Source organism: Tauraco erythrolophus, chromosome Z (assembly GCF_009769465.1).
Source record: "Tauraco erythrolophus isolate bTauEry1 chromosome Z, bTauEry1.pri, whole genome shotgun sequence".
Taxonomy (NCBI): Eukaryota; Metazoa; Chordata; class Aves; order Musophagiformes; family Musophagidae; genus Tauraco; species Tauraco erythrolophus.
Window position 1 is genome coordinate 32,667,478 of NC_141496.1, and position 27,807 is coordinate 32,695,284.

Consider the following 27,807-nt stretch of genomic DNA (forward strand, 5'->3'; position numbering starts at 1 on the left):
CTGCTCTTCAAATGGAGAAATAAAAGAGTTTCCATTTCTGTGTTGCTCCTCTAGCTGTATCCATGTTCACTAAGAATACTTCCACCTCAAAATAGCTATTTTCCTTCACGAAGAGGAAAATGCAATTGCAAGCAGCAGTAGGCAGGCCAGCTGTCTAAGAAGTTAACTTGTCTTCTGAAAAATCCACTTCTGGGGTTTTTTGGTGGGGATCAAAGGCAACACTTCTTTTAGGAGGAAGACAGTTTCATCCTAGGCACAAATACAAACTCGGCACAGAGTGGGTTGAGAGTAGCCCGGAAGAGAAGGATTTGGGGGTGTTTATAGATGAGAAGCTCAACATGAGCTGGCAGTGTGCTTATGCGGCCCAGAAGGCCAACTGCATCCTGGGATGTATCAAGAGAAGCGTGGTCAGCAGGTCAAGAGAGGTGATTCTCCCTCTCTACTATGCTTTTGTGAGACCCCACCTTCAATACTGCGTCCCCACCATAAGAGAGACACAAATTCGTTGGAGCGTGTTCAGAGGAGGGCCACAAAGGTGATCCAGGGGCTGGAGCACCTCTGCTACGAGGACAGGTTGCGAGAGATTGTTCAGCCTGGAAAAGAGAAGACTTCGGGGGGACCTAATAGCTGCCTTCCAATACCTGAAGGGAACCTACAGGAAGGCTGAGGAGGGACTTTTTACAAGAGTGTCCACTGATAGGACAAGGGGAAATTGGTTTAAGTTGAAGGAGAACAGATTTAGATTAGATCTGAGGAAGAAATTCTTCAGTATGAGGGTGGTAAGACTTTGGAATGAATTGCCCAGAGAGGTTGTGGATGCCCCCTCCCTGGAGGTGTTCAAGGCCAGGTTGGACGGAGCCTTGAGTAGCCTGGTCTAGTTGAGAGGCGTCCCTGCCCATGACAGGGAGGTTGGATTAGATGATCTCTGAGGTCCCTTCCAGCCTATGCCATTCTATGATTCTATGATTTCTTTAATCTATAGTCAGTATGCTCTGTTTTAAAATTCTGGTGCCCTGGGAAGCCTATTTGCTCTTAGCTCTTTAAAAGGAAATTGTTCGGTGTACACGGACCAGGATATAGCAATTAGATTCAGAAAAGCAAGAAGATTTTTGTCAGTACCGGACTTGACGTTAGGTCCTCATACTTCCACTGGCATCTCTGCCTTTCATGAGGTGCTCAAACCTTTGCAAAATTTGACATAAAATTTTCACAGCTTGCTTTCAAAAAATGAAGTCTCCAAACTTTATTTTACTCTTTTGTCCTGTTTCCTTAAGGGAAGGAAAGTGTTAATTTTTTTATTTGTGTACTATTTTTCTTGACTCCCTTGCTGTTCACCTTACTAATCCAGAGATATTTGAGCATGGGAGATGTCTGTGTGCTATCTTACACTCTCGAACAGCCCATCATCTGTCAGGAACTGGAGATTTGTGTCTGGGATTTGTACCATTATTGTACTGGTAAATGTTTGGAAGGATATTCTCTTTGGTGTGGCTCTTCAGCCCTAGAATAATAAGCTTTTCTAAGAGAGAGCTCAGCCAGATTAATTAGTTTAATAAATATTTTGCTACTCATGCACACATGTATGAATCATATGTGTGGACATATCCACAGAGCATTAATATCTCTGCTGATGATTGATTTATATGTTACAGTTTTAAGCCATCTTTTAAGGCAGCATAAATCATATCAGTTTAAATGTTACCGTTTATATACAAAACATAAATTTGCCTCTTGAGAGCTAATGTTAGGAGTCACAATAACATTTGTGGACTGCAGGTATTGTCACACTGATTTTCAGGTGGTGTCACTAAAGTCTTAAATTAAGGAAAATTCATCCGAGTTTACGTTAATGCATATAAATTTTAAAAGCTCAGTATAGTAATCAATTGATATTAGCTAAGTAGACTGTTTAATACTTGTTTATACATCTGTAGTGTGCTAAGAATTAATTTACTCTCTGCTAGTCACTAATTTTAAGAGTGCAAGAGTATATGTTAGTTTCCTTGTGTTTTGGGGTTTTTTTTGTCTTTACTGCGTTACTATATGTAATGTTAAAAAAAAAATCTTACTTTTACCTTTTCTTTGTCGTGATATTTTTTTTCCAAAATACTACCTACTCCAAGCAAGAATTTTATGCAGAATTCTAAACTGAGATGCTAGTAAACTCTGTTCACTGTCATTTTTTTGGTGATAGAAAATTTGTCAAGCAAACAAAAATATAAATATATTTTAGTTAAATGAGTACCAGTTTTCTGAAAGACAACAAAATGCTATCAAAGTTAACAAAATTGTAACTTGGTTTGATTTGTTTGTTTTTTTAATTTCTTGTAAATCAGAGTAGATTTTTTTTATCAGTTTAAGTAACTAAAACCTGATGTTCACAGTGGAGCAATAGGAACACATTTTCTGTAATAAATACATTTTTATAATGCACGCAACATATTTCAGTTTTAAAATCACACGTGAAATTGTCTAATTGTCTTGTTAAAACGCTAACAAGAATCCGTAACTGCCCAGCTAAAAATCTAATCTGAATGCCGAGAATAATAAGGGGAGAAATATGATAAGTGGTTGTCAATATTAAAGCAGGCTGAAGGAGGAAGGCTTTGGGCCTTGCAGTACGTAGAATGAAACAGCAGATTTGAGTATCCACAATCCTTTCAGTATTAAATTTTCAGTAAAATAAAATTACTTGTGTATGAAAACATAGCCTTTCCCCAGCTCTCTTTTTTTTCCTGATCAGCTGATGAAGAGACTAGCAGCTCGCTGCTTTGCTGGCTTGTTAATTTTATCCCCACTAACTGTGATTTCCGATAGCCGGCCTGCTGATAGTGGTAAGGTAAATATCCTTTTTCATTGCCGTCTTGAAGATTCAGTAGAACTACATCACAGGCATGTGTAGGTGTGTAACACATCAAAAGTCGGTGTTCTCCGTGTTTCGGTGTACAACTGAGTGCTTAAGGAGAGCAATGACATTAACTGTTGACAGCCTTGCATGCTGTATTTATTATTAGGTTTTCTAGCTTCCAAGAAATGCAGAGAAATTTCCTTTTCTTAATCTTCATTAGCTGCAGTGGTTTTAGTGGGTGTCCTGCTTTATCCAAATGAATATTAATGAGTTTGTGTGCAGATTATGATTTTTTTTTTTTTCCTTTTTTCTTCCTTACTCATCAGATCTCAAGCCTCCTTCATAGTGGTTATCTGAACGCTGTGGAAGCATGATGTAAATTGTCTTTTGATTATTAAGGCCTGGTTTCAGGCTGTCCCTCAGGATTCTGCATTCGTGTTTGTTCTGTGGATTTGCACATCGGAGGATGCGTAGGAAACAGATTTTGAAATCCCACTGGTGTTTTTAACATGCCAGGTTGTTTTGTGTTGTGCATCAGGTTTTGTTCACGAAATGTTTTTCAAGAGACACTGTACACAATTGAGAAAAATTATGTCTGGGCTGTAATCACTCTTTTTATATTGATTGTTATGCTCACATGATCATAAATATTAGCCATGTTTGGTGCTGTGGAGAAATGAAGGTAATTGCCTTATGATTAGAGCTCTTTCAGCTATGAGAAAGGATTGATTAGCATTTGCATGTACTCAAGGCAATATTGAGAGGCAAAGGGACAAATATCAACATCAGTTATGTTCTGAGAAAGCATTAATCAGAAAGTCTACTTTTAAGATTTTTTTTTGTGGTTTTATTTTTGTTTTGTTTGTCATTTCAGTTCTCTTATGACCCAGTATTTTTATTTCTTTTCTTTTGTTGGCTTTCCCAAATCAAGAAAAGTTCAATGTCTTGCTTTATCACATGGGTCTGATAGTCATTGTGTGAACAGGTTCCTTTTATTCCTAGTTTGTTTTTTTGTTGCAATTTTTTTTATCCCTCTGCATAGTGCTGCTGGGTCTGGTTAAAAGCATACATCCAGGTAATTGAAACCTGTGTTTGTTGTTTGTGAATGTGTGTGGAGTTTGGTGCTTTGTTTGGGTTTTTTTAAATCCCATTTTATGAGTGCCTTTTACAGTAAAACACTGTACTGTCAGTGCTTCTGCCTGTTGGTTACTATTCTAGAAGAAAATGATATGGTTTAGAGATGGTTTTATTGCTTAGGCGATTTGGAAGTTGCTTAAACTATTTGGAAGACAAGTTGAGTCATTACTGCAAAAAATGTCTGTGTGTTATTTGTGTGCATGAAGAACCGTGTGTGATCTGGCTTGGGGAGCCGAGCGCAGTTTAGACTGTCCTGTTTGAAAACCATGTGATATCAAAGTCTGTTTTGCATGGAACTACGTAAGCCAGAACTGCCACTGACGTGAACGAATAAATGTTTGTTGTACACTTACTGTCACAGTACCTCAGGCCATTGTTGTGTGTGAAAACTGAGTTGATGTGGAGTTCAAGGTTTAGATAAATATGCATCTATTTAGATGATAGGGGATTCTTAGAAGAAGTTAATGTTTACTGTCTCTTTGATTGCCAGTATCTCAATTTCTTGTTGTACTCTTGTTTATAAGTAAGCTGAATGTTTTGAGTTGAATTACCTGCATCCTGTAGGGTTGTGTTTTTGTTTTCAAATACAGTTTGTTATTTCTCTTCGCAATATCTGGTTTGTTGAAAAATCATACTTTTTGAATCCATGGTTGTCAGGCAATTGAAGACGGCAATTTGGAAGAAATGGAAGAGGAAGTTCGGCTTAAAAAACGGAAGAGACGAAGAAATGTGGATAAAGATTCTGGGAAGGAGGATGGAGAGAAAGCAAAGAAAAGAAGAGGCAGACCTCCCGCAGAGAAGTTGTCACCCAACCCACCCAAACTGACAAAACAAATGAATGCTATCATTGATACTGTGATAAACTACAAGGATAGGTGAGCTTGGAGATAGTCTCTGTCTGTTGCGTGTGCTCTATCCCTTTCTGTTGATCTCTTTCTCTATGTTTTTTAATGGCTTCATTTTTTTTTCAGTCTTCAGAAAGATTTGCTGACTTAGCATTTCTGAAAAGTAATTCCACTTAGGGCCTGATTCTGTAAGTCTCACTCTTTGTAGAGTGTTTTTTAAAGACCCATCTGATAGGAAGCTCTTGAAACACAAAACCAAAAAGTAGGCATAGAGCTCCTGATTTGAAATGAAGTTGTTCTGCTTAGGAGGTGTGCATAAGAACATTTAGCTTGAGTGGGATTTTCTTTCTGTTTAGTAGTGCAGCGTGTGTTAAGATTAATCTTTTCAATATGTGGCTGCAGATTTATTAATGCAAGTTAACATGGGTCTCACCATGACCTGAAAGACTGCCCCAAAATGCAGGGCTTATATCATGAGACTGAGCTACCAGAAGAAAACCTGTAGAAATACTGAGCATGATATGTTGTCCACAGCTGGGATGGAAGCCTGTTTGTCAAGATATCCCTAGTTTCAGCATAACAAAATGCTGAATAGCTGGACTTGAGGAAAAAATACCCCTTCTAATCTGAAACGTCATTTGAAGACTTCTGTTTTGCAGGTTTTAAAACTGAAAATCACCTATGGTTTATGAGGAAGAAATTGAGAGTTAGTTAACAGCATCTTTGAATCAGACTTGTTTGAGAAAGTTGTATTTTTTAACTCAAATTTATTTGCCAAAAAACCAGTAAAGCCTTCTTGTGTACTTATCCCTTCATTGCGTACATTGAATTACTGAAATCATACAAGAAACAATTATAACCTAAGTGAATATTGATTGCATCTATAGAAAATCAAGAAGTATTTGCATTAGGTGACCCACAGAAGTGTTAACAATATAATTTTTGCATGTAAACAACTTTTAGTCTGTGACTTCAAACGGCAAGTTGCACTTCCTTTTTTGCAGCTGCTGTTCTGGACTGCCTGTGCAAAGTTAACTTGGATGGTATCTGATAAAGCACACAGAGTTGTGATGCCTTTCTTTTTGGCACGTAACTGTTGAAATGAAGCATTCTGTGGTCTGTGGGCTCTCTCTAGCATGCATGGAAAAGTTTATTGCATCAGAGCAGGATTCACAGCAATGAACATGATGAGCAGGAAGCTGACTACAAAGTCAGTGTATTCAGCTTGCTGTGACTCTCAGCTAACAGAACAGCTGAAGAGAGAGAAGTGTTTTAAGTTCAGGTGTCCAGTCGGGGCTGCAAGGAAGCATCTCCTCATTTTGGATCCCTGGCCTTGAGCCTTCTCCTGAAGCCAAGCACTTCTGATCAGAGCACCTACTTCTCATTTTTAAAATAGCAAGCAAAGTTACTTCTGCTAGCCTCCAGTAGAGCATAGCTACTGGTAGTGACTAATAGTTACTGGGGAAGTTAAAGATTTTTGCCTGTTGTTTGTACCTCAGGAAGTTCATATCTAATCTCTGTCAACCGAGTTAACCACTGTGCTATTATGTAGTGACAAGACATACTATTCCCTCTCCCAGGAGCCCACGTTTATGCAAGACAGAATTGATTTGCGCTTTAAAAAGTGGATGGAGCTCTCTTCTGTTAGGAATTAAAAATGCCTGTTAAACTGAGCTCTTTATGTGATGAGCTACGCAGAAGAGTTCTGAGTTCCTGTATTCCAATTTGTTTGTGAGCTAGCATCAAGCCACCCAATGCTCTGAAAGTTGGAACAGAACAGAATTGTGAATTTAGGCATCAGGAAGCTTTAGTATCTTAAAATCTTTTGGGTTAAGGTTGTTCTAGATCAGGTTTTGCAGGTTTAGAACTAAGTAGGTTTTAGGCATTGGAACCCGTCAGCTTTTTTGACAGTTCATGTTTGTTCAGCTCTGGGCTTTTGTGTGTGTGAAGACAATTGAGGCAAGTATAGAGGGACAGGCTAATTGGAAGGAAAGTAGGCCATGAGCTTCATCTGGGGGAAAAAAAGGGGTTTTCATGTATTTAGTATTTGACTGTTTGAAATCATCTTTGTCTTTAGCTTAAATTTTCAGTGCTGATAGATGTTTCATCTCTACTTTATCAAAGTTCAGAGGGCTAATCTGGACCATGGAACGCTGATTGTGTCCCAAAAAGTGATCCGTTGATACCCATCCAAAATCTAACTGACTTTGGCCTCAATTACTTTGTCAGAATTGGTTTTGCAGTCTTTAGCAAGTTTTATTGCAGTTAGTAAGCCATCAGGCAAAAAATTCAAGAGAATATGTTGCTAAACTAATAGATCTCTCTGTGCTTTATCTCATGTTTCCCCTTGCTTTTGAGAAGAGCTCCTTGTAAATACAGAACCACTTTTCTGTTCTTATTAAAATCTTTGTTTAAAAAAAAAAAACATTTTTCCATGGTGCCCACAAAAATCTGGAGTACCAGTTGACTGCTTTTGTGTGGCGATTTTGTGTCTTGTACGTGTAGGGAAGGAGTCTACAAATACCTTCCTGTCTTGTATTTGACTTCTGTTGTAGGCATTTGGGGACAAGTACAATCCTTTCCTTCCTTATTTAAAAAGCATCCAACAAAATAGGGAGAGTTGTCTGTTTCTAGGAAACCTAGAGGCTACAGTAATACAAGCAATAAGCTCTAGTAAACTGAAGTTTGAGCTGCACAATTATTATATAAAGGTCAAAACAAGATTAAACAGACAAAGTAGCAACATTTAAGGTAAATGTTCAGTGTAGAGAAATGCAGCATATGATTCTTTGAAAAGGAAATTCAGAGGTAGATACTCAGTTACTTGGAAACCCCAGTTAAAGGACTCCATGCAACACAGTGGAAGTTAGCATTGAGGTCAGATTACTGTTTGTTTCTGTCATGACCTCAGTGCAAATTCAAGCTTTTTGTTTAGATTTTTCTCTTTTATGCAGTACTGTACAGCAACTCTCATATTTCCTTTTATTCCCATCCCACATCCCAACATGATACTGATTTTAATGAAACATTCCATTAGTGATACGTTTAATAGCTCTTACAGGGCAATTTATAGCTGCAAGCTGAATTTCTTTGGATCTTTCTAGAGAACTAGGAACACATTGAAGGAGAGAAAACTTCAGTGTTTATGCTGAGATTTGACTTAACTGGCAGCCTAACTGCATTACTTTCTTGGAATTCTGGTACTTGGGGTGTCTCCCCTGTAATAAAGGAAGTAGTAAAAAAGGAGAAAAAGGACAGAGGTGTGAGGCACTGTGAAAATCTTTAACTCAGACTGTTTGGACTCCTTTGGTGTGAGAGTTGATGAGGTGCATGTTAAGTTGACAAGACTCGCTTCTTGCAGGCTGCTGTGCTTTGGATTCCAGTATTGGGTGATGTGCTTTAAATTTTTCTTCACGTTGATAGACGTTTCATTGTCATATCTTTGTATTTATCTTTGTTAATCTTGAAGCAAATAGTTGTACCCCAATTTGAAGAACTGCAGGGTAAGTGCTTCAAATTGTTAAGAGGTAAATGTGTTGAATTCACTGCTACCTTTTTAAACTGCACCTGTGCTCTTGTTACTCAGCTTTAAGTATCAAACCATAAAATGTGTTGCCAGCTGTAGAAACAGAGCAGTACTACAGATGCAGTCTTTTTGTCTCTTCTAAACTGCTTTGCCGTCATAGGTGAAGCTGAGTTAATCTAGGTTTCATCTGTAATGGCTTAGAATGGAGAATAAATCTGTAATGAAGCTGAAGTAAGATAGAAAAGATGGTCAGAATCCCTGACTTCTAATCACTTGATCTAGCGGCAGGTGTCCCTGCCCACCCATGGCAAGAAAGTTGGACTAGGTTATCTTCAAACGTCACTTCTGACCCAAACCATTCTGTGGTTCTACGATTTTGGTAAAGCATTTGTGAAGAGTACCATGTTGCTGTATAACACTGTTGAGACAGCTGTGATAGACACAGGTTCAAGTAGAATTTATCAGTGTCTTTTTATTGCAAGTTTTATATACTTTTTTATACAATTTCTAGCAGTGCACGCGACATAAGCAGTTAGGTGATTGGTTAACTATAGCTGTCCACACGCCTTAGCTTAATGTGTGGCTGGTGAATGTTTGGTGATCACGCGCTCTATATACTCCAAGCCAAATTCATTACAGCATGCAGTTAGTCTAAAAACTAGTCCAAGGCCTTATCTTACAGTTCCTTTTTATCTTACGGTTTCCTGACTTTCCCAGCACCCTCAAGTTGTTTCTGTTTCTGCTGTTCAGGGAGTATCCAGCTCTTAGGGAGTATTCAGCTCTCAGGGAGTAGTCAGCTCTTCAGAGGTACACAGCAGTCTGTCCAAGGTCAATCTCTTCTTCTGTCCTGGGAACGGCGGGTCTGGGATCTGCAGGCCTGTTGTAGTTCCCCACAGTACCACAGGAAAATTGTAAGCTAATTTGAAAGAAGGAGGAGATCTAATGAGTAAGCTCTCTAATCTGGGTGAGAACAAGGAAAAAGATGTAAAGGAAGGTGCTATTAAAAATTAACTATTAAATTGGAAAGAAGATACCATGAAAATTCTTGAAGAATTGGGTTTGGCATATATCATATTAATGATATATATTAAAATTGAGTAGTGTCCTAGTCAAAATACAAAGCTTTATAACAGCAATATTGGGATGGTATTAATGGAGGACTGAAAACAGTTAAGCCTGGAGTAAAAGAACTGGCATGAAATACAGTACCTCAGAGTGCATTATAAGGTACTTACAGACTAAAACTAGGAGACTTTTATTTGAGTTGGAAGCTCATCATGTGAAACTGACACAAAAAGAATGACCTGGGCAAAGAAGTTATTGATCAAAGCTAACTACGAGCCATCAGTATTGTCCAGGCCTAAGGAAATAGGATCCTGGCCCTGACGTTATTGCCTGTATGGATGAGGAAATACTTGTTATATGTGTATGCCATTATGTGTGACACCATTAATGCTTCTGAGTTGCTATATGTAGTACTTGAATACTTCTCCATTCAAGAAAGATCAGTTTACACTGAGACAAGTGTAAATTATTATTTCAATGAGAAGTAGCATGGGAAGGGGAGGGTCTTGCAAGAGGAAACAGGTTGCTTTGTTTATCCAAACACAGCACGATCTGAGAGGAGAGGATGATTCCTCTCAGTAAATTCACCTGGGAAAGAAGGGAAGCATAAACGCAGGGAGAGTGTAGAAATATGTAAAATACAGGATAGTGATCACAAGGTTATATGAGTGTAAACATTCATGAATATATTTGAGTTGTTAACTAAGAGTTCTCAAACCTTTCCTTATGGAATAGTGAGGCAGAAATACCTAGATAGATTTGGGCTTTGTTCCTTGATTAAAAAACTTTTATATGATTGTGTACAATACCAAGGCCCTAGATTCAAGGACCTGGAAACACCTTCCCGGTTACACAGTTGATCCTGATTGTCCAGTGTAAAGTATATGCATCATCTTTGCAGACTCCATTTGCAATAATACATTTTATTCTGGAATTTTGTTGCAATTACTTCTTAAACAAAGATTTAGGTGCCTTTCCAGCCTTGTACCTTGTTCTAATCTTGCAGTATAAACCATCTATTTAGAAGAGAGCAAGTTGAAATGCATCAGACCAGCATTATTGTCACATTCCTTTCTAATTCTGATGCTTTTAACCTGTCTTTCCTTCCCTCTAAAATTAGGAATGCCCATATAAATGGGTAATCATAGAATCATATGTGAAGTATGTATGTTATTTTTTCAGAAAGCAGAATTGTAAATTAAATTGTAGGTCAAATTTAAATGTTTTAGTATTTTGGAAGCAGGGACAATTTTACTGGAGATAGATGTTCTTTTTAGAATAAAGAATTTGTATGCCAAGTTTGAGCCCCAGCTGCTGATTTTGCTTGATGCACATGCAGGCTTAGTCCCCCAAACTATGTTTTTCTTCTTTTGAAGATTTTTGTTTATTTTTGATTTCAGAGAAAGACAAGCTGTAAGTGTAGTTTCCCTTTCCTCATTGTTAAAATTAAGTGGAGAAAAAGAATGATACTTTATACCTTGTAATCTTTCAGCTTCCCTACAAATCCCCTGTCCTCTTCTGCCTTGCTGAAGAGTTTGATGTTTCCTGTCTAGCTGCCAGTTTGATGCTACTGCTAGTTTGCATTAGCTTTGTTTGGATAGCAACAGCTGACTTCAAAAGTCCCAGGATGCTGATAGCGCTCCTACATTCAGTGATTTTCATTTGTGATCCACCTGCTTTCGTCTCTGTTCTTGACGCTTAAAGTAAGGACTTGCACGGTGTAACAGTGAAGTTCACAAAGCCTCCTCCCTATAGCAGGTGGGTATTGACCACATTTTAATAAAGCTGGTAAGAAAATTGGAGGGTGGGGTTGTTGTGCCTTGCCTGTGTTTCCTCCTTGGCAAGAGACTTCCCCTGTCTGTGGTGCTTAGCATTTTGATCAGTGCATCATTAAAGCCAAGATGTTTAAATTCATGCACATACTATTCTAATTTTGACAGGACATAGCTCAGGGAGAGAGTATTTTTCTCTGTATGCGAAAAGGATTTTATTCAGACTATTTCCAGCTCTTTTCTCAAGTTGCCAGTTCTTAACTGTTCTAAAATGGTGAGTAACGTAATTAGCCATTACTAATCTAACTAGTAATTAATTATGCCAACTCTTGAGTATCAAACATGCTGTGGTGTGTTGACCCTGGCTGGGCACCACGTATCCACTAAAGCTGCTCTGTCACTCCCCTCCGCAGCTGGACAAGGGAGAGAAAACACAACAAAGGGCTCTTGAGTCAAGGTAAGGACAGGGGAGATCACTTGCCAGTTACTATCACAGGCAAAACAGACTCAACTTGGGGAAATTGGTTTAATTTATTGCCAGTCAAATCAGAGTAAGATAATGAGAAATAAACCAAATTCTTAGAACACCTGCCCCCCACCCCTCCCTTCTTCCCAGGCTCAACTTCACTCCTGGTTTCTCTGCTTCCTCCTGCCAGTAACACAGGGAGACGGGGAATGGGGGTTACAGTCAGTTCGTCACACAGTGTCTCTGCCGCTTGTTCCTCCTCAGAATGAGGACTCCTCACACTCTTCCTCTGCTCCAGCATGGGGTCCCTCCCCCAGGAGACAGTTGTCCACAAATTTCTCCAACGTGAGTCCTTCCCACGAGCTGCAGCTCTTCATGAACTGCTCCAGCGTGAGTCTTTTCCACAGGGTCACAAGTCCTGCCAGCAAACCTGCTCCAGCTTGAGCTCCCCTCTACTGGGGTCCACAGGTCCTGCCAGGAGCCTACTCCAGCATGGGCTTCCCACAGGGTCACAGCCTCCTTCAGGCTTCCACTTGCTCTGGCGTGGCATCCTCCACAGACTGCAGGTGGATCTCTGCTCCACTGTGGACCTCCATGAGCTGCAGAAGGACAGCCTGCCTCACCATGGTCTTCACCACAGGCTGTGGGGGAATCTCTACTCCAGTGCCTGGAGCACTTCCTCTCCTTCCTTGTTCACTGACCTTGGTGTCTGCAGAATTATTTCTTTCACATATTCTTTCTCCTATCTCTGGCTGCACTTGCTGTTGTGCAGGTTTTTTTTCCCTTTCTTAAATGTGTTATCCCAGAGGTGCTACATTTAATGAAAATGAATTGCCTCTCTACATAGCTGAATTACTGTTGGAAGTTGTTAAATACAGAGGAACCACTTCTCTATGTAAGCTCTTTTAGTTCTCCTCCCACACACCCGCTTTTTTTTAAAGATGTCCTTGTGAGTTGTGTTTGATTAGGAGTTGTAATTTGCATGCTGTGGTTCTGGTTGCGAGCACTCTGACTAGGGCAAGCGTGCAGGACTCTTCATTCTGCTTACTCTAAATTGAATTTCAGTATTTGTTTTAAGTGTGAAATTTGCCAGAAATACGAGAATTTCTTGCAGTTTCAGCTTCATAGGTGTCTCTTCTTTTGATTCCAAAGGAGAAGGGGTGTTGATAGCAGTATTACTTTTGACAGCTCAGCGGCAGCTTGCTTCTAGCCGCGTGCTGCCAGGGAAGATGTACAAAAGGAGCCTCATACAAGTGAGGCCTAATTGTTCCTGCTTTTATTGAACTGAGGATAATACTGACTTAATGAGTGGAAATATATGCTTGCGTGCACCTTGTGAGCAGTTTGACAAAAATGAGAGAAAATCAGAAACATTGAGCACAAATATTTTTTTAAGCAAAAATATTTTTTAAAATAAGCAGTGTTGTTTCTTAATTATTTTGAATTTGCACAGCATACAAGTATTTTTTATGTGAGCATGTGTAGGACTAGCGTGTTGAGCTGATGCAGTAGCAGTGAACTGTCACTCGCAGCTCTTTCACAGTCAGGTCTCTTAATTTATTCCAGTCCTTCTTCCCTTCAGCACGTATCCTGCTAGTTGCTAGGCAACCATAAGTGATTTTTTTACTGCGCATGATTTTTGTGTAGTAGTTGTTGTGATTATTATTTTTCTAATTGCAAAAGTGGGGACAGGGATTAAAATCAGAGTTGCATTAATAATTACTAATTTTCTCCTGTTGTATCCACAACACAGCCGTTTGAGATTATGTAAGAAAAGATCACATTGATTTACAGTATAGATGCACATACCCAAAGGGACCAGAAAATAATATTTCTTTGTGAGAGAAGGTTCTATAAAAATGATAGAACAGAATAAGCTGTTATTGATCTGCGTAGACATAGACAAAATCAGGCACTGGTCTTCTGTCTGTTGCATATTTCATGCCCTTAATGCTTTTTCTTTCATGGCTTGAAATGATTCTCAGTAGTTAATTATGTCAAGCAAAAGCTTGAAGGTTTTCTGTGGCATTCTTAGGTTAATAGAATGTGTGAACAAATCACAGTTGGCTAGATTTATATCTTGAAAATAGGATATTGCTCTTTAATAATTTACTACTAGTATATTTTTAATTTAAAATACAATATAAGGCTAGGTGTGTGGTTATAAAAAGAGGGCAAAAAATTATAAAGCCATGAGATAAAAAGCTATATAGTCATTGGGAACTTTTTTCAGAGGACAAATATGCTAAAGATGTTTTAAAGTTTGATTAAATTTAAATTATTAGTAGCTGTTTCCTTTATGCTTAAATCATTCCATTTGTCATTAGACTCTGAAGTGTAGCTGAAGCAGCACCAGCATCAGTGGTTTAGTAATTTTTCTCCAATAGATATTTCTGTCAAAGCGGCTGCAGTTTAAAACACAGCAATGATAACTCAGTCCTTCTGTATGGTAAATCTAAATTATTACTGCACAAAGTTTTGAAAGCAACTTTTCACACTTTTTGAAGTATTAGCTTACATCTATATCATGTGTCAGTATATTGCACAGATTTATTAAAATAACTTTTATTAAGTTTGTGATGTCACACGGAAAATACAATAGCGGAAAACGGGTGAAAACCTAAGGTGAGTCCCTCAGGAAGGTGTGTTACAGTGTGCTGTGTAACGGTGCAACACTGTACTGCTTTGCTTTGCTTTGCTTTTCTGCAGGACCAGGGCCTCACATATGCAGGGTTGGGCACAGGTCACTTAATGAATGACCAAATTCCCCCTGGGCTTCTTTACAATGCTCGTAAGGAATCTGAATGTTTTGCAGATACAGAACTTTTTTCACAATATTTTATTCTCGTTTTGCAATTCAGGAGTAGAAACCTAAATTTTAAGACACCATTTGGGCACCAGAGATCTGATTTCTTGAAGTACTTAGTGTTCTATAGGTTCAGAACAAGTTTCATTCGTCTCAGTTGCAGCTGTGAGTGCTCAACACTTCTCTTTATTAATGAAAAAAATAGTACAGTCCTCAATTTGCAAAGGAGAAACACATGTTAATTTAGTCAGTTGTGTAGTATGTACCTAATGCATTGCTTTTCCTTGCATTGCTTCCAGTTTCTCTTTGAGAGGGCAGTCTGACGTGCAGACAAGTTCTGTCATGTGGCATGACATAGTCACTCACATAAATCGTAAACTAGATTGATGCCTTTAAATCCATAGTATAAACACCTCTTGCTTTGACAGAGAAAGTAAGAAAGTATTGAATTTGTCTCTTTGGTGTGAATCAGTACCAAAGGTGGAGGTGCAGTTGCCCGAGTTGCACAATTATTTAGTGACGAGAGGGAAGTAGTAAGACTTGGGACGACAGTTACCAGGTCATTTTTTTATTTCCTCTGTTTCAGTGACAGTGCTTCCCAAATAAGTTAGATCTGTTGGGTGAAATTGCTAGTAATCATCTGGAGTGAGAGGTGCACATCATCTGTCAGGGCATTTGTCCCAACAGCTGTGTGGGGTAGATGGCTTCACTCTCCCCTTCCCCGGCAGAGATGCACAGCATGCCACCTTGTCTCAGTGTGCAGCAGCAGCACCCAGAAGTGTGTTCGTGCATGTGCCATAAGCTTCTTGTAATCTGGGAGGCAGCCTGGCAGTTACGGGTAGGCAGGCAAGGGGAACGGCTTCTGGTGCTGCGAGTCAGACAAAAGTTACCAGAATGAGACAGAGGCGTTTGGTTTCTAGATTTGCATTGGATGGAAAAATTCTCTAGCTGCCAGTTGGCGCCCAAGTTGAACAACACTGATTAACAAGCTGTGATTAGAATGTTTACATTATTGTCCTCTCTGATGCAACGTATATAAGGAGCAGCAGAGTCCCAGGACTAAACAGATGCCAAAAAGAAAATCTTGGGTTAGGTGAGCAACAGCTGCTTGGGAAATGAGGAAATTGTTTATTCCTGCTTGTTCATTGGTCTGTCAGGTCCATAAGAAAAATAGTATTTCCTCAAATACAGATGCGATTTCAGGCATTAAGAAATGCCTAAGATACAGCAGGCATTCATGACTTTCATGAAGGGCAGAGCTGTTCTATGCTTTTTATCCTCCTTATTCTCCTTGGCAGAATTGCTTCAGTTAACCTTCAATTCCGTGTTAGTTTAATGTGTCTGATAAGATCCCACACTACTGTGGAGGGTGACTGCAAGAGAGAAACTCAGGTAGAGACCAGGACTTGGCAGAGTTCTTCCCCAACTCCTATGAAGGTTTGTTACCCCTGATTTACCATCCAAAGATGCAAATGAGAAAACAGGGCCTTTTTAGAGTAGCTGTGAGAGAAGGAAGCATGTGAATGTGGGCTGGGAAATGCTTGTGAATGCTATGTGAAGTGAATTACAGTTCCTCTCAGCAGAGCTTTTTTCTGCTACTTCGAGAAAAGTGACACACACCCAGGGGGAAAAAAAAAAAAAGACTAAGCCTGTAAGTGCCATCAATGTATTTTTCTCCACGTGACTTATAGCTGTGATATAGCCATATAGCCATTGCTATAGCCATAGATCTGATAGCCATTGGCTGGATGGTCGCACTCAAAGAGTTGTGGTAAATGGCTCAATGTCCAAGTGGAGGCCAGTGACGAGTAGTGTTCTCCAGGGGTTAGTACTAGGGCTGGTGGTATTTAACATCTTTGTTGGTGACATGGACAATGGAATTGAGTGCACCCTCAGCAAGTTTGCTGACGACACCAAGCTGTGTGGTGGTGTGGACACACTGGAGGGAAGGGATGCCATCCAGAGGGACCTTGACAGGCTTCAGAGGTGGGCCCATGTGAACCTCATGAAGTTCAACAAGGTCCTGCATGTGAGTCAGGGCAATCCCAAGCACAAGTAGAGGCTGGGCAGAGAATGGATTGAGAGCAGTCTGGAGGAGAAGTACCTGGGGGTGTTGGTTGATGAGAAGCTCAAGATGAGTCGGCAATGTGCACTGGCAGCCCAGAAAGCCAGCCATATCCTGGGCTGCATCAAAAGGAGTGTTGCCATCAGGTCGAGCTCCGGAAGTGATTCTGCCCCTCTGCTCTGCTCTCATGAGACCCCCACCTGCAGTACTGCATTCAGCTCTGAGGCCCTCAACACAAGGACGTGGACCTGTTGGAGCAAGTCCAGAGGAGGGCCACAAAAATGATCAGAGGGCTGGAGCACCTCTGCTGTGAGGAAAGGATGAGAGAGTTGAGGTTGTTCAGGCTGGAGAAGAAAAGGCTCCTGGGTGATCTTATAGTAGTCTTCCATAGCCTAAAGGAGACCTACAAGAAAGCTGGAGAGGGACTTTTTATGAAGACGTGTAGTGATAGGACAGGGGCAATGGCTTTAAATTGAAAGAGGGGAGATTTAGATGGTGGTGAGGCACTGGAACAGGTTGCCCAGAGAAGTTGTGGATGCCCCATCCCTGGAAGTGTTGGCCAGGTTGGATGAGGCTTTGGGCAACCTGATATTGGGGAAGGTGTCTCTGCGCAGTGGGGTTGATCTTTAAGTAGATGATCTTTTTAAGGTCCCTTCCAACCCAAACCATTCTATGATTCTATGATATGTGAGAATCCACAAATAAGAATATTTAGTAAACACCTCAATTTGGCAGTGTTAAAATAGCTATTAATAAAGGATGAACATGGGAAATCTGGAAATCTTAGAAGTTCTGGACACCTGCAATAGGCAATGTTCCTAGAGTATGAAAGGTTTTTAGATAACCCATCATTTTATTTCAGATGACTGAAGAAGTACAAATGTCAGTAGTGATTTTCAATACAGTTACAATGATCTTCCCAGAAACGTAACAGTCATTAGTGGAAGTTATTATTTTTTTTATTGTTGTGACATCTAGTTAGTCTGATAGCAATCAGCATCTGGTATGATGGAAACCAGTATTAACAAATGGTTTGCTGTGATGAGGAGGTACAAAACAACTATAAAATGACTAAGAAGAAGATAAGAGGAGGAACACTTGCTAGAAGTTATAAAACAAAACTGAGAAAAGGGTAGGACTGTACTCAGCAAACCATTATGGAATTCGGATTCAATTCCTAATCCTCTTCCATAAAGCCTCCTACACATACGATCCTATAGTGATGGTAATATGTTAGGACAACAGCACAAAAAATGTGTTTTAAATTGTAAATTAATTATCTGTACCAAATTAAAGAATCAGACCAGGGTTCAATTTCTAATTCTTTGAAAGAAAAATTTTTCTTTTTTTCATATGATTAGATTGTATATGTGTATGTGTTTTTTCAGAGAAAGTTTTAGTAATTCTTTCCATTGTGGGTTTGTTTTTCTCAACAGTTCAGGACGGCAGCTAAGTGAAGTCTTCATTCAGCTCCCATCCAGGAAAGAATTACCAGAGTATTATGAATTGATTAGGAAACCAGTGGACTTCAAAAAGATAAAGGTAAGAACCTTTTTTGGAAGTGGAAATTCCGCCATTCCTTTTTGTTACACAGAAGGATGAGCGTGAAGTTGTCGTTAAAATTACAGCATGAACAGTGCGTACCTGTATTTGTGGCTTAGATTTTAAATATTGTTACACACCTTGTTAGAAATTTTGTTTAGTGTGTATTGCAGAATATCACTGTTACTTTAAAGTCAAATCAAAACGTAGCAGTGTGACATGAATGACACTTTCAGAGATGACATCTCAGTGTCTTTTTCACAAAGACCTAATTGTGAATCTATAAGCACATCTTTGGTAAAAAACACAGTGTTTGTGAAGGTGTAATGGTTCTAGGGGAACACAGAATCATAGAATGGTTGGGGTTGGAAGGGACCTTAAAGATCATCTAGTTTCAACCCCCCTGCCATGGGCAGAGAAATCCTCCACTACATCAGATTGCCCAAAGCTTCATCCAACCTGGCCTTGAACACTTCCAGGGATGGGGCATCCACAACTTCTCTGGGCAACCTGTTCCAGTGCCTCACCACCCTCAATGTAAAAATTTTCTTCCTTATATCTAATCGAAATCTCCCCTTTCAGTTTAAATCCATTGCCCCTTGTCCTATCGCTACATGCCCTTGTAAAAAGTCCCTCTCCAGCTTTCCTGTAGGCCCCCTTTAGGTACTGAAAGGCTGCAATAAGATCACCCCGGAGCCTTCTCTTCTCCAGGCTGAACAGCCCCAACTCTCTCAGCCTGTCTTCATAGCAGAGGTGCATCCCTAAACTAGCATCTCATCTTGGAACAGCCAGGTCAGGTCCAAACACAGTTTGACAGATGGGGTTTAGGTAGCTTGTTACACATTAACTGATACTGTAACATTATGACTATTATACATGTCATAGCTTATTTTGTTTCTGTGCTAGAAAGAAGAAACTGCAACTCCTTATACCAGAAGAGCTCCATTTCTGTTGCTTTTTTCCTTTCCGGTTCACACAGCAATTGCGTAATTTTTACTGTTTTACCCTGGTGTATTTTTTTGAGTAATATGTTAACAATTCATTTTAAGACTTTCTTTGTTTTAAACAGATACTTGTCTTGATGGTTAGGTAAAATTTTTAAAGAGAAAGCTTTTAATACATTGAAATCAAACATTAATTCAGTGTCCTGTCTGCTCTTTTTCTTTCTGCACTACTACCCATCCATACTTCTCTTCATTTCTTCAACAAATGCAACAGGAAAGAATTCGCAACCATAAGTATCGGAGTCTTGGGGACTTGGAGAAGGATGTCATGTTGCTGTGTCACAATGCTCAGACATTCAATTTGGAGGGATCACAGGTCTGAATGAACCACTTTGTGTTAATAAATATCCAGGTTTTCCCCTATGTAATGTTTTCAGTGCTTGTGGATCATTATATTATGTATATAAACCCAGTGTTTTAGTTCTTACTTTGAATAGAGAAAAATACCCAGATCCTTAGAATCATCCAGAATCCACTGGACACAGCTGCAGTGTGTGCATGCAGAGAAGTTGTTTTTTACTCTAATTCTGAGATGAGTTTTTTCTGATCTGTGTGTAGTTTAGAGCTGCTGAAAGACTGTTTGAATCTGTGGTAAAGGGCAGTGCGTGCAGAGTGATACATCTGCTGGGATTTGCCACAGTGGATGACAGAAGGAGCAGATGTAACAGGACAGCTTAGGACAGAGTGTTGGGGAAATACTTCACAGTGAACTCTTCACTTCTGCTAACGGAAGATAAAAATTCAAGATTTGTCCAGCAGTAAAACATTGTGTATGAAGCTTTATACTCTCTGAACCCTCTGGTACCAAATTTTTTTTTTTTTAAAATGTTGAAAGATCATTGTCCATTTTAAGAGATAGTAATAATAAATCCCAGATGAGTTTTAGGTTTAGAAGGCAAAATCTCTCATCTCAAACAGATGTTTCACACATATGAACGTGTTCAGTGCTGTGAGTTCAGAACAGGACAGTGACACAAAAGGAGGGACGACAAAATCTGGATGACAGATAAGAAAGTTGTCTCACAATACAGTGAAACATAGTCTTGGCTAATTATTTTTATAGATGAGGTGCAAATAGTGTGATGCAAACACAATATGAAACTGAAACAGACAACGTGAACACAACTTCTGTAATGTGCAAGAGGAAAAAAAATGATGTTAAAAGAAACCTAAGTAAAAGTAAGCAAAAGGCTGATGTTGCCAATACTAATACATCCTTCAAATTCCTAAACCTTACTGATGACCCTTAGCTAAGCTGGGGAGATGATATTAAAATTTGAGAATTAAAATGAGCATGTAGTTAATGATGAAGGATTGTTGAATACAGCTCATCATTTTGTAATTATTTTTGCTGTCTGGAGACAGAAAATGTTTTCTGTAACATGTACGTGCGGTATTTTTATGTCTTCAGTTATATGGAAACAACCTATAAGTAAATCCGCTAAAAAATCTTTTAGTAAGAAAAGTAATGATTATAGGAAGCGTGGGACAAAATTTTGCTACGCGTCCAAATGTAAATTGCCAGTTTACTGCTTAGTCACATAGCAGTAAAACAGTTACAAATATCTAATGATAACAAATGCAAAAAAAAAAAAGAAAAGGTGAAGGAAAGCTAATACCAAAAAGTATCACGAAACTTTAGAAAATGGTAAAAGTTGGTAGAGGAGGCAAAAAGAAGCAAAGAAAAATCAGTAGCTAAATGCAAAAAATAGTGAAATTATTGTCATCAGAATGACTCAAGTTGCTAATGGGAAACTGATCTCTTGTTAGGCAGAGGTGGTAGAATTGACAGGAAAAATCCTGAGTGGATAGAAATATTCAGTAGATGTTGCTGCTCTGTTTGGAAATAACCCAACCCGTATCAGTGTGTTGCAGTATTATTTTCCATTCTAGTGTACCAACATTAATTACCAGAGCTAGTATTACTTTTTATAGTATAAAGCCCAAATAACTCATATCTAAGATTTTTTTTTTAGGTTTCTTTCTGGTAAGTTCTCATACCAAACATTTTGATTTCCAGTGAATAGCGGCCCACTTGTGCAGCAGTCCTTCAGGTTTTAAGGCTACCTCCTGATCTTTGAAATAGTTTGGATCCACTTTTGCTCTGACATATCAGTTCACTTCCATAAACTAGATTATTTGCTTATGCACCCAAACTCAAAAGGCTGATTCAGGTAGTTATTTAAGCACACAGTAACTTCAAGTGAAATTCTGTGTTTGTGTTCTGTTGGTATGATGCACGCTGCTTTTCCTTGGAACAAAGCACTTCCATCTGAGCTGGAACCTTAAAAGAGGTTTTCAAGGAGAAACAGACTTTGACCTCAATGCAACCTCAGCAACTTGAAAAGTTTTTGATGTTGTAATGGTCAAATGAAACACAGGCATTTAAGGGGTTAAAAGTGGTATGTGTCTTTTGAAACAGAAGATTTGTCATGAAAGTTGTCATTTGTCATGAAGTTCTGTTGTCATTGCTTCTCCCTTTTTGAAGGAAGTTCCACTGTCATTGCTACTTCATTTTTTGAAACCTGTTGGAATTGGATTTTGGTAGAAATAATAAAACTTTTATTTGCACAGCTTTTCCTGAAGCAGCCCCAGTTTTTTTTTTTGGATCAAAGTAGATATTGAATATTACAAATCACATTAAGAAGGTTAAAATAATTTTTAAAAACTCTTTATTTCCATATGAAATTCTGCGTAAAAGTCTGGGTCACAGTGATGCTTTAAATATGTAGTCACCAGCATTAAAAAAATATAATATTGTACGTGTCCTTAATTCTGTGCTAAGCATATACATAAGAAGGATCTGGACCTGTTGGAGTGGATCCAGAGGAGGGCTGTGAAGATGATCTTTAAGGTCTCTTCCAACCCATTCTATCATTCTGTGATAAGAAAAGTAAATGGTCCTCAGAAGGAACTTGAGGGACTTCTGTTAATAGCTGAATTGAAAAGACGTAGGTATAAGAGAAAGTCAATATTGACTTGGAGGAGGGACACTGTGGGGTCTCTCAGCCCGCTAATGTCATAAGACAATGAGAAGGAGAAAACCCTTTTCAAAACATTCATGATCATTTTATGTATGACAAGAAATTTTACCATAGTCAAGAGCAGTCAAACATCTCGTAACAAAAAACACGGCAGTATTTACAGAATGAGGAAAAATCTGCAGTGAGAGGCAGTTTTTCTAACATAAAGTTTTAACATACAATTGTATAATGGCAGCCCAAAATCCTTCCCTTATCTTTCTCACAGATGCCCAGTGTCCCTTTGCACAAGAAAGTCGGTAAACTACCAGAGGAGTAGTATGACAGCCGAGGTAGTTCAAGTGATGATGATGATAAAACCAAATATGCTCTATGACTCTGTACACTTCTGTTAACTATTCTTAATTGTCTAGTGCTGAATTGTCTTAGTGCTTAGCTTCTGATGTTTTACAAAACAAAATGTACAAGCTCATTCGTTAAGATGATTGTGAAGTCCAAGATACTCAGAAGGACAAAAAGTTTTTTAAATCTAAGAAGTGTGTTACAAGCCAAATGTAGTCCTTTTACTCTTTAGAGTCCTCTCATACTTGAGGTTAAAAAGAAAATCTGATGTACCCAAGATACTTAGCAAGCTACAGAACATTTGAGAACAGATGCTAAGTTCAGAACAAGCACTGATTGTTATCTTTTTTTCAGTCTTTTTAAATCTGAGAGGAAGGAAGGAATGAGCTGCTTGGTATAAATTATTTTCCTCGTAGCCACTCAGGATTTCAGAAAAAACTAAGGATACTTAACATGAGAGTTAGCCATTTGTCATTATTAACTGTATTGCTAGATTATAACCCATTTTTAATTAAGGTGCTTACTGCTGAAGTCTGTTGCTTTGGCAGTTTTTCAAGGCTGTTGCACTCTAATGAAAATACACAGTATTTCCTGTGGTAATAAAAACAATAAGAAAAACACTCTAACTGGACATTTTAGATGTAATACATTTTAAAAGTTGTATTTTTGTGACTTGCTATTGACAAATTTTTTCATTTGCATATGCATGAAAAATTAATGTTGGCATTTCTTGTAAAATTCATGCAACGAACATTGTTACTCAGTATTTGAAAGGGCCATATACTCTGTGGGTTTGCACTGGAAATTAAGATCTATTCTGTGTGAATTTTTGATATTGCTTGACTTTACTGTTCTGACAGAGGTTTGTATTCATACTGTAGATCTATGAGGATTCTATTGTTCTTCAGTCTGTGTTCAAAAGCGCACGACAGAAGATTGCCAAAGAAGAAGAAAGCGAGGATGAAAGCAATGACGACGAAGATGATGAGGAAGAAGAAGAATCAGAATCAGAATGTGAGTCCCCTGCTAAATACTGAAAAGCAAGTACATCTGGGGATGGAAGGGGAGGTTTTCCAGTTTCTGAATGGAGACTGATTATAAGGTTCTATTTTCCGTTGGTGAAATTAACTTCTTGCTAAGTTTGCTGGTCTAGATATTAACATTGAGTTTAAGTGTTTTGGTTGTGTATTCTGGCTACACGTCTTAGAGTATAGTAAACTATTTTTAAGCCAGATGCAAATCATAGAGGTGCTTTGTGGAAGCAGATCTGACTGGCCATGAGTCTTTATAAACCCTTCTGGTCTTGTTCATGTTATTTATAAATAGAAGTTCCTGGAAAGGACAGTCTTTATCCATGGGTGGTCAACCTCCAGGCATGGTGTGACATCTAAAACTCATCACCTGGTTAAGAACCAGAAGATGTTGCAAATATTCTTCAGTGCGACAAGGACTAAGTGAAACTCTGATTGTTTCAGAAGCTGGAAGTAACACTCATTCAGTCCCTGCAGACTCAGAAACATGATACAGTGAAAAAGGAGGGATCCCTTCATTCCTCTTTCTGCCACCCAATACATAGATTTCGTAGATTTCTAGGTTGGAAAAGACCTTAGAGATCATCCAGTCCAACCGTCCCTAATCCCCCAGTAAACCATATCCCTAAGTAGTTCATCCACCCTTTTCTTAAACGCATCCAGGGATGGGGACTCAACCACCTCCCTGGGCAGCCTATTCCAGTGGCTGACAACCCTTTCAGAGAAGAAATACTTTCTAACATCCAACCTGAATCTCCCCTGGCTAAGCTTATACCCATTTCCTCTTGTCCTATCACCCATCACTAATGTAAAGAGACCCTCCCCTACCTCCCCACCATCCCTTCTCAAGTATTTGTAGACTGTAATCAGATCTCCCCTCAGCCTCCTCTTGTCCAGGCTAAACAGCCCCAACTCCCTTAGCCACTCCTCATAAGTTTTATTTTCCAGCCCCTTGACCAGTTTAGTCGCCCTTCTTTGGACCCGCTCCAGGAGCTCAATATCTCTCTTAAAGCGAGGGGCCCAAAACTGGACACAATATTCCAGGTGCGGCCTCACCAGTGCTGAGTACAGGGGCAGGATCACTTCCCTGTTCCTGCTGGTCACACTATTCTTGATACATGCCAGTATCCCATTGGCCTTCTTGGCCACCTGGGCACACTGCTGGCTCATATCAAGCCGGTAGTCAACCAACACCCTCAGGTCCTTCTCCGCCAGGCAGCTCTCCAGCCACTCTTCTCCGAGCCTATAGCGATGCTTGGGGTTTTTATACCCCAAGTGAAGGACTCTGCACTTGGCCTTATTAAAGCTCATGCCATTGGCCTCAGCCTAACGATCCAGCCTGTTCAAATCCCTCTGAAGGGCCTCCCTACCCTCGAGCAGATCGACACAGCCTCCCAGTTTGGTGTCGTCCGCAAATTTACTGAGGGTACATTCAATCCCCTCATCCAGGTCATTGATAAAGATGTTAAACAGAACCGGACCCAGCACTGAGCCCTGGGGAACCCCACTGGTGACCGGCCTCCAGCCGGATTTAGTCCCATTTACCACCACTCTAGCCATACTTTCCAGCTTCCCCATCTGTCTGGTTCCAGAAACTGTAATACTTGGCCCTGAGCTACTCCTCCATGTACGTCTCATGGATGTGCAAAGTGTACGACTTTTAACAGTTCATACGGAAGTGAGTGGATATTTTGGAATCAGGAATTCAACATGAATCAGGAGTTCAACATGTTCTTCAGAAAGGTGTCAATTCAAAACTTGCCAGTCACCTCCACATAGTGTTTAAAGGATAAACATGTCTATGTGCAAGGAAGAAGATATTTTTAGATGTATATCTTCTAACAGTACTATATATACTACCTGTAGGTACCATGCATTCTGAGAATGAAAAGAAGATGCACATGGTCAACTTGAAGTTGTTCTTTATAGTTTAATACAAATTGCTGTTAAAACTATCAAGAAGTAGAGAAATAAAAGCAAATACCTCTGCTTCATTGTTCCGCAGTCCAAATAAAGAACAGATGGGAATATGTTTTCAGGCTGCTACCAGGGTTGAATTTCTGTGAACAGAGACAGCGTTTAAAAGGTGATGTATACTGTTTAACTTTTTGCAGCAAAATCTGTGAAAGTCAAAATCAAGCTAAATAAGAAGGATGAGAAAAGTCGGGAGAAGGGAAAAGGCAAGAAGAGGCAGAGCCGAGCAAAAGCCAAGCCTGTTGTGAGTGATGATGATAGTGATGAGGATCAAGATGAAAATGTAAGTTTTGTTCACTGAGACTGTGGAAGTGGTTGCAGTGATTGCATCTCTCCCCTGTCCTGCTTGCTGTCAGAATTCTCATCTATTCATGCTCAAGCACATTTTTAATCTGTATGGATTATCTTGAGAGAATTGGGCAGGGGTGTTAACTGTATCTGGGTGTGCTTATGAGATCTGGTCCCAGTGCTGAAAGACAAGAAGTCTTAAGAAATTTCGAGCTTATTTCTTGGAGCTGTTCTTACTTTCATTGAATCTTTAAACTTTATGGTCTCTTTGCTTTTGTCCACACATGAAAAACTCTTAGGTTTTTCTTTTTTTTTTTTTTTTTTTCTGATGAGTGCTTCTGCTGTTGCAACAAATGAAAACAGACCTTTTCCCAGTTGTTTTTAAGTGTCTGGGTAGAAACATCTGGTGTTTCCTGAGTCTGTGTCTTTCCTTCTCTGCAGAAGCCTACAGCAATTAAGTGAAATGTCATGAAAGGCTTTGAGCAACCTGATCTAGTGGAAGGTGTCCCTGCCCACGGCGGTAGGGTTGGAACTAGATGATCTTTAAGGTCTTTTCCAACCCAAACCATTCTATGAAAAAGGAATATTAGATAACATAGTAACTTTCTTAAGGCTATCTTGATTTGTCAGTTTAATTGTAGTTTTTCTTCCTTTTACTTTCTTTGTTTTTCCTTCTTTAACAAATTTCACAGAATAGCTGGTAAAGAATTTCTGACTTGTCTTGTGTCTCTTACCTCTAGGACCAGTCGGAAGCAAGCGGAAGTGATGATGAGTGATCCATAGGGTTTATTTTCTTGGCAGAACTGATCCCTTCCCCTTCTCTTCTCCCTTCTCCTATTTTACACCCAGTGAATTCATTTTGTCAAATAGACATTGGGTTGTTTCTGTATTCTCATTCTCTATAAATTAGCTTTAGGATAGTGCCAGACAAACATATGATATCATGGTGTAAAAAAGGAAAAAAATGTAACATATTGTGACCAAATGGGCCTCAAAAGATTTAAAAACAAAGCAACAAAAAAAAGCTTTTAATGGAAAATGTGGGTTGATAGTATATTTCTATGGACTGGTTTTAACTCGGTAATGGTTTGATTGTGCCTGGTTTTATCATTTGATAGGATGTTTTTCAGTGGCATCAGAAAGACAAAAAAAAAAAGTATTTTGTAGCATTGATAACCAGGAGAAGCCATTAAAAGCCACTGGTTATTTTATTTTTCATCAGGCAGTTTTCAAAATTTTTATTTGTTCTGTATTGTTTTTTACACTGTGGTACATATATGCAACTTTGTTTAATAGCTTATAAATGTACAGTAGTTAGCCTTCATCCACCTTGTCCCATATATGTTTTTCCACTTTACGCTTGACGATCTTCAGAAAAATGCTTTTTAAATTGTATCAAATTTATGTCTACTGTAAACTTTGCTTAACTTCTTTTTTTTCCTCAATTAAAAAAGTTGGGTTAAAAAAATGCTATTGAATATTGCAATCTATATAGTGTAATGGATGGCTTCTTTCATCAGACTGATCTTCTGTGTTACCAATGTGGATTATCACCTTTTCCCTAAAGTGTACTTAATCTTTGCTTTCTTTGCACAATGTCTTTGGTTGCAAGTCATAAGCCTGAGGCAAATAAAACTCCAGTAATTTTGAAGAATGTGGTGTTGGTGCTTTCCTAATAAAGAGATAATTTAGCTCAATAGATGAAGCTTTGTGTTACGAGTTCCGCAAAAATCTTTTTATAGTAGGGTTGAGAGGGCAGGAATATCTCCTGTAGAGAAGGTCCACTGTGGTCTGCCCTGAACGTAAAACAAGAACTCCTTCAGATACCATAGAAGTATCTTCATAGACGGAGAGAAGATATGCAATACATGTTAAAATAGGAATAATAAAATAATACCTTGAAGTAAAAGTATAGTTCATTACCTAATTACAATTGAATTGATTAAGCAATAAAATAAACATTTGTTTTTCTTTCAGGAAAGGTATGTCCACAGGCCGCAGTGGGCATGAATACAATTAGGCAGTCAGCCTACCTGTAAGTCAGTTTATTGACGTATTATCTTGAAGTATCAGAGTTGTGATGCACTAAGATGTCATAACGTAAACATTTGGACT

At 39.1% G+C, this 27,807-nt stretch overlaps 1 protein-coding gene across 4 annotated transcripts in view; it reads left to right on the top strand.

Annotated features, from left to right (window-relative positions):
• The window catches only part of SMARCA2 (SWI/SNF related BAF chromatin remodeling complex subunit ATPase 2), a 126,578-nt gene extending 99,237 nt beyond the window's left edge, over window positions 1–27,341 (top strand). For 3 of the 4 annotated variants that reach the window (XM_086628695.1, XM_086628697.1, XM_086628696.1), the window contains exons 29-34: window positions 4,643–4,860; window positions 17,967–18,072; window positions 19,291–19,392; window positions 23,281–23,413; window positions 25,545–25,687; window positions 26,433–27,341. In XM_086628695.1, the coding sequence (XP_086484821.1) occupies window positions 4,643–4,860; window positions 17,967–18,072; window positions 19,291–19,392; window positions 23,281–23,413; window positions 25,545–25,687; window positions 26,433–26,468 (738 nt within the window). In that variant the 3' untranslated portion in view covers window positions 26,469–27,341. Of the gene's footprint in view, window positions 1–2,746; window positions 2,840–4,642; window positions 4,861–17,966; window positions 18,073–19,290; window positions 19,393–23,280; window positions 23,414–25,544; window positions 25,688–26,432 lie in introns of those variants that run through there. The other variant, XM_086628698.1, reaches the window with a different exon arrangement.
• The last annotated feature ends 466 nt before the right edge of the window (window positions 27,342–27,807 follow it).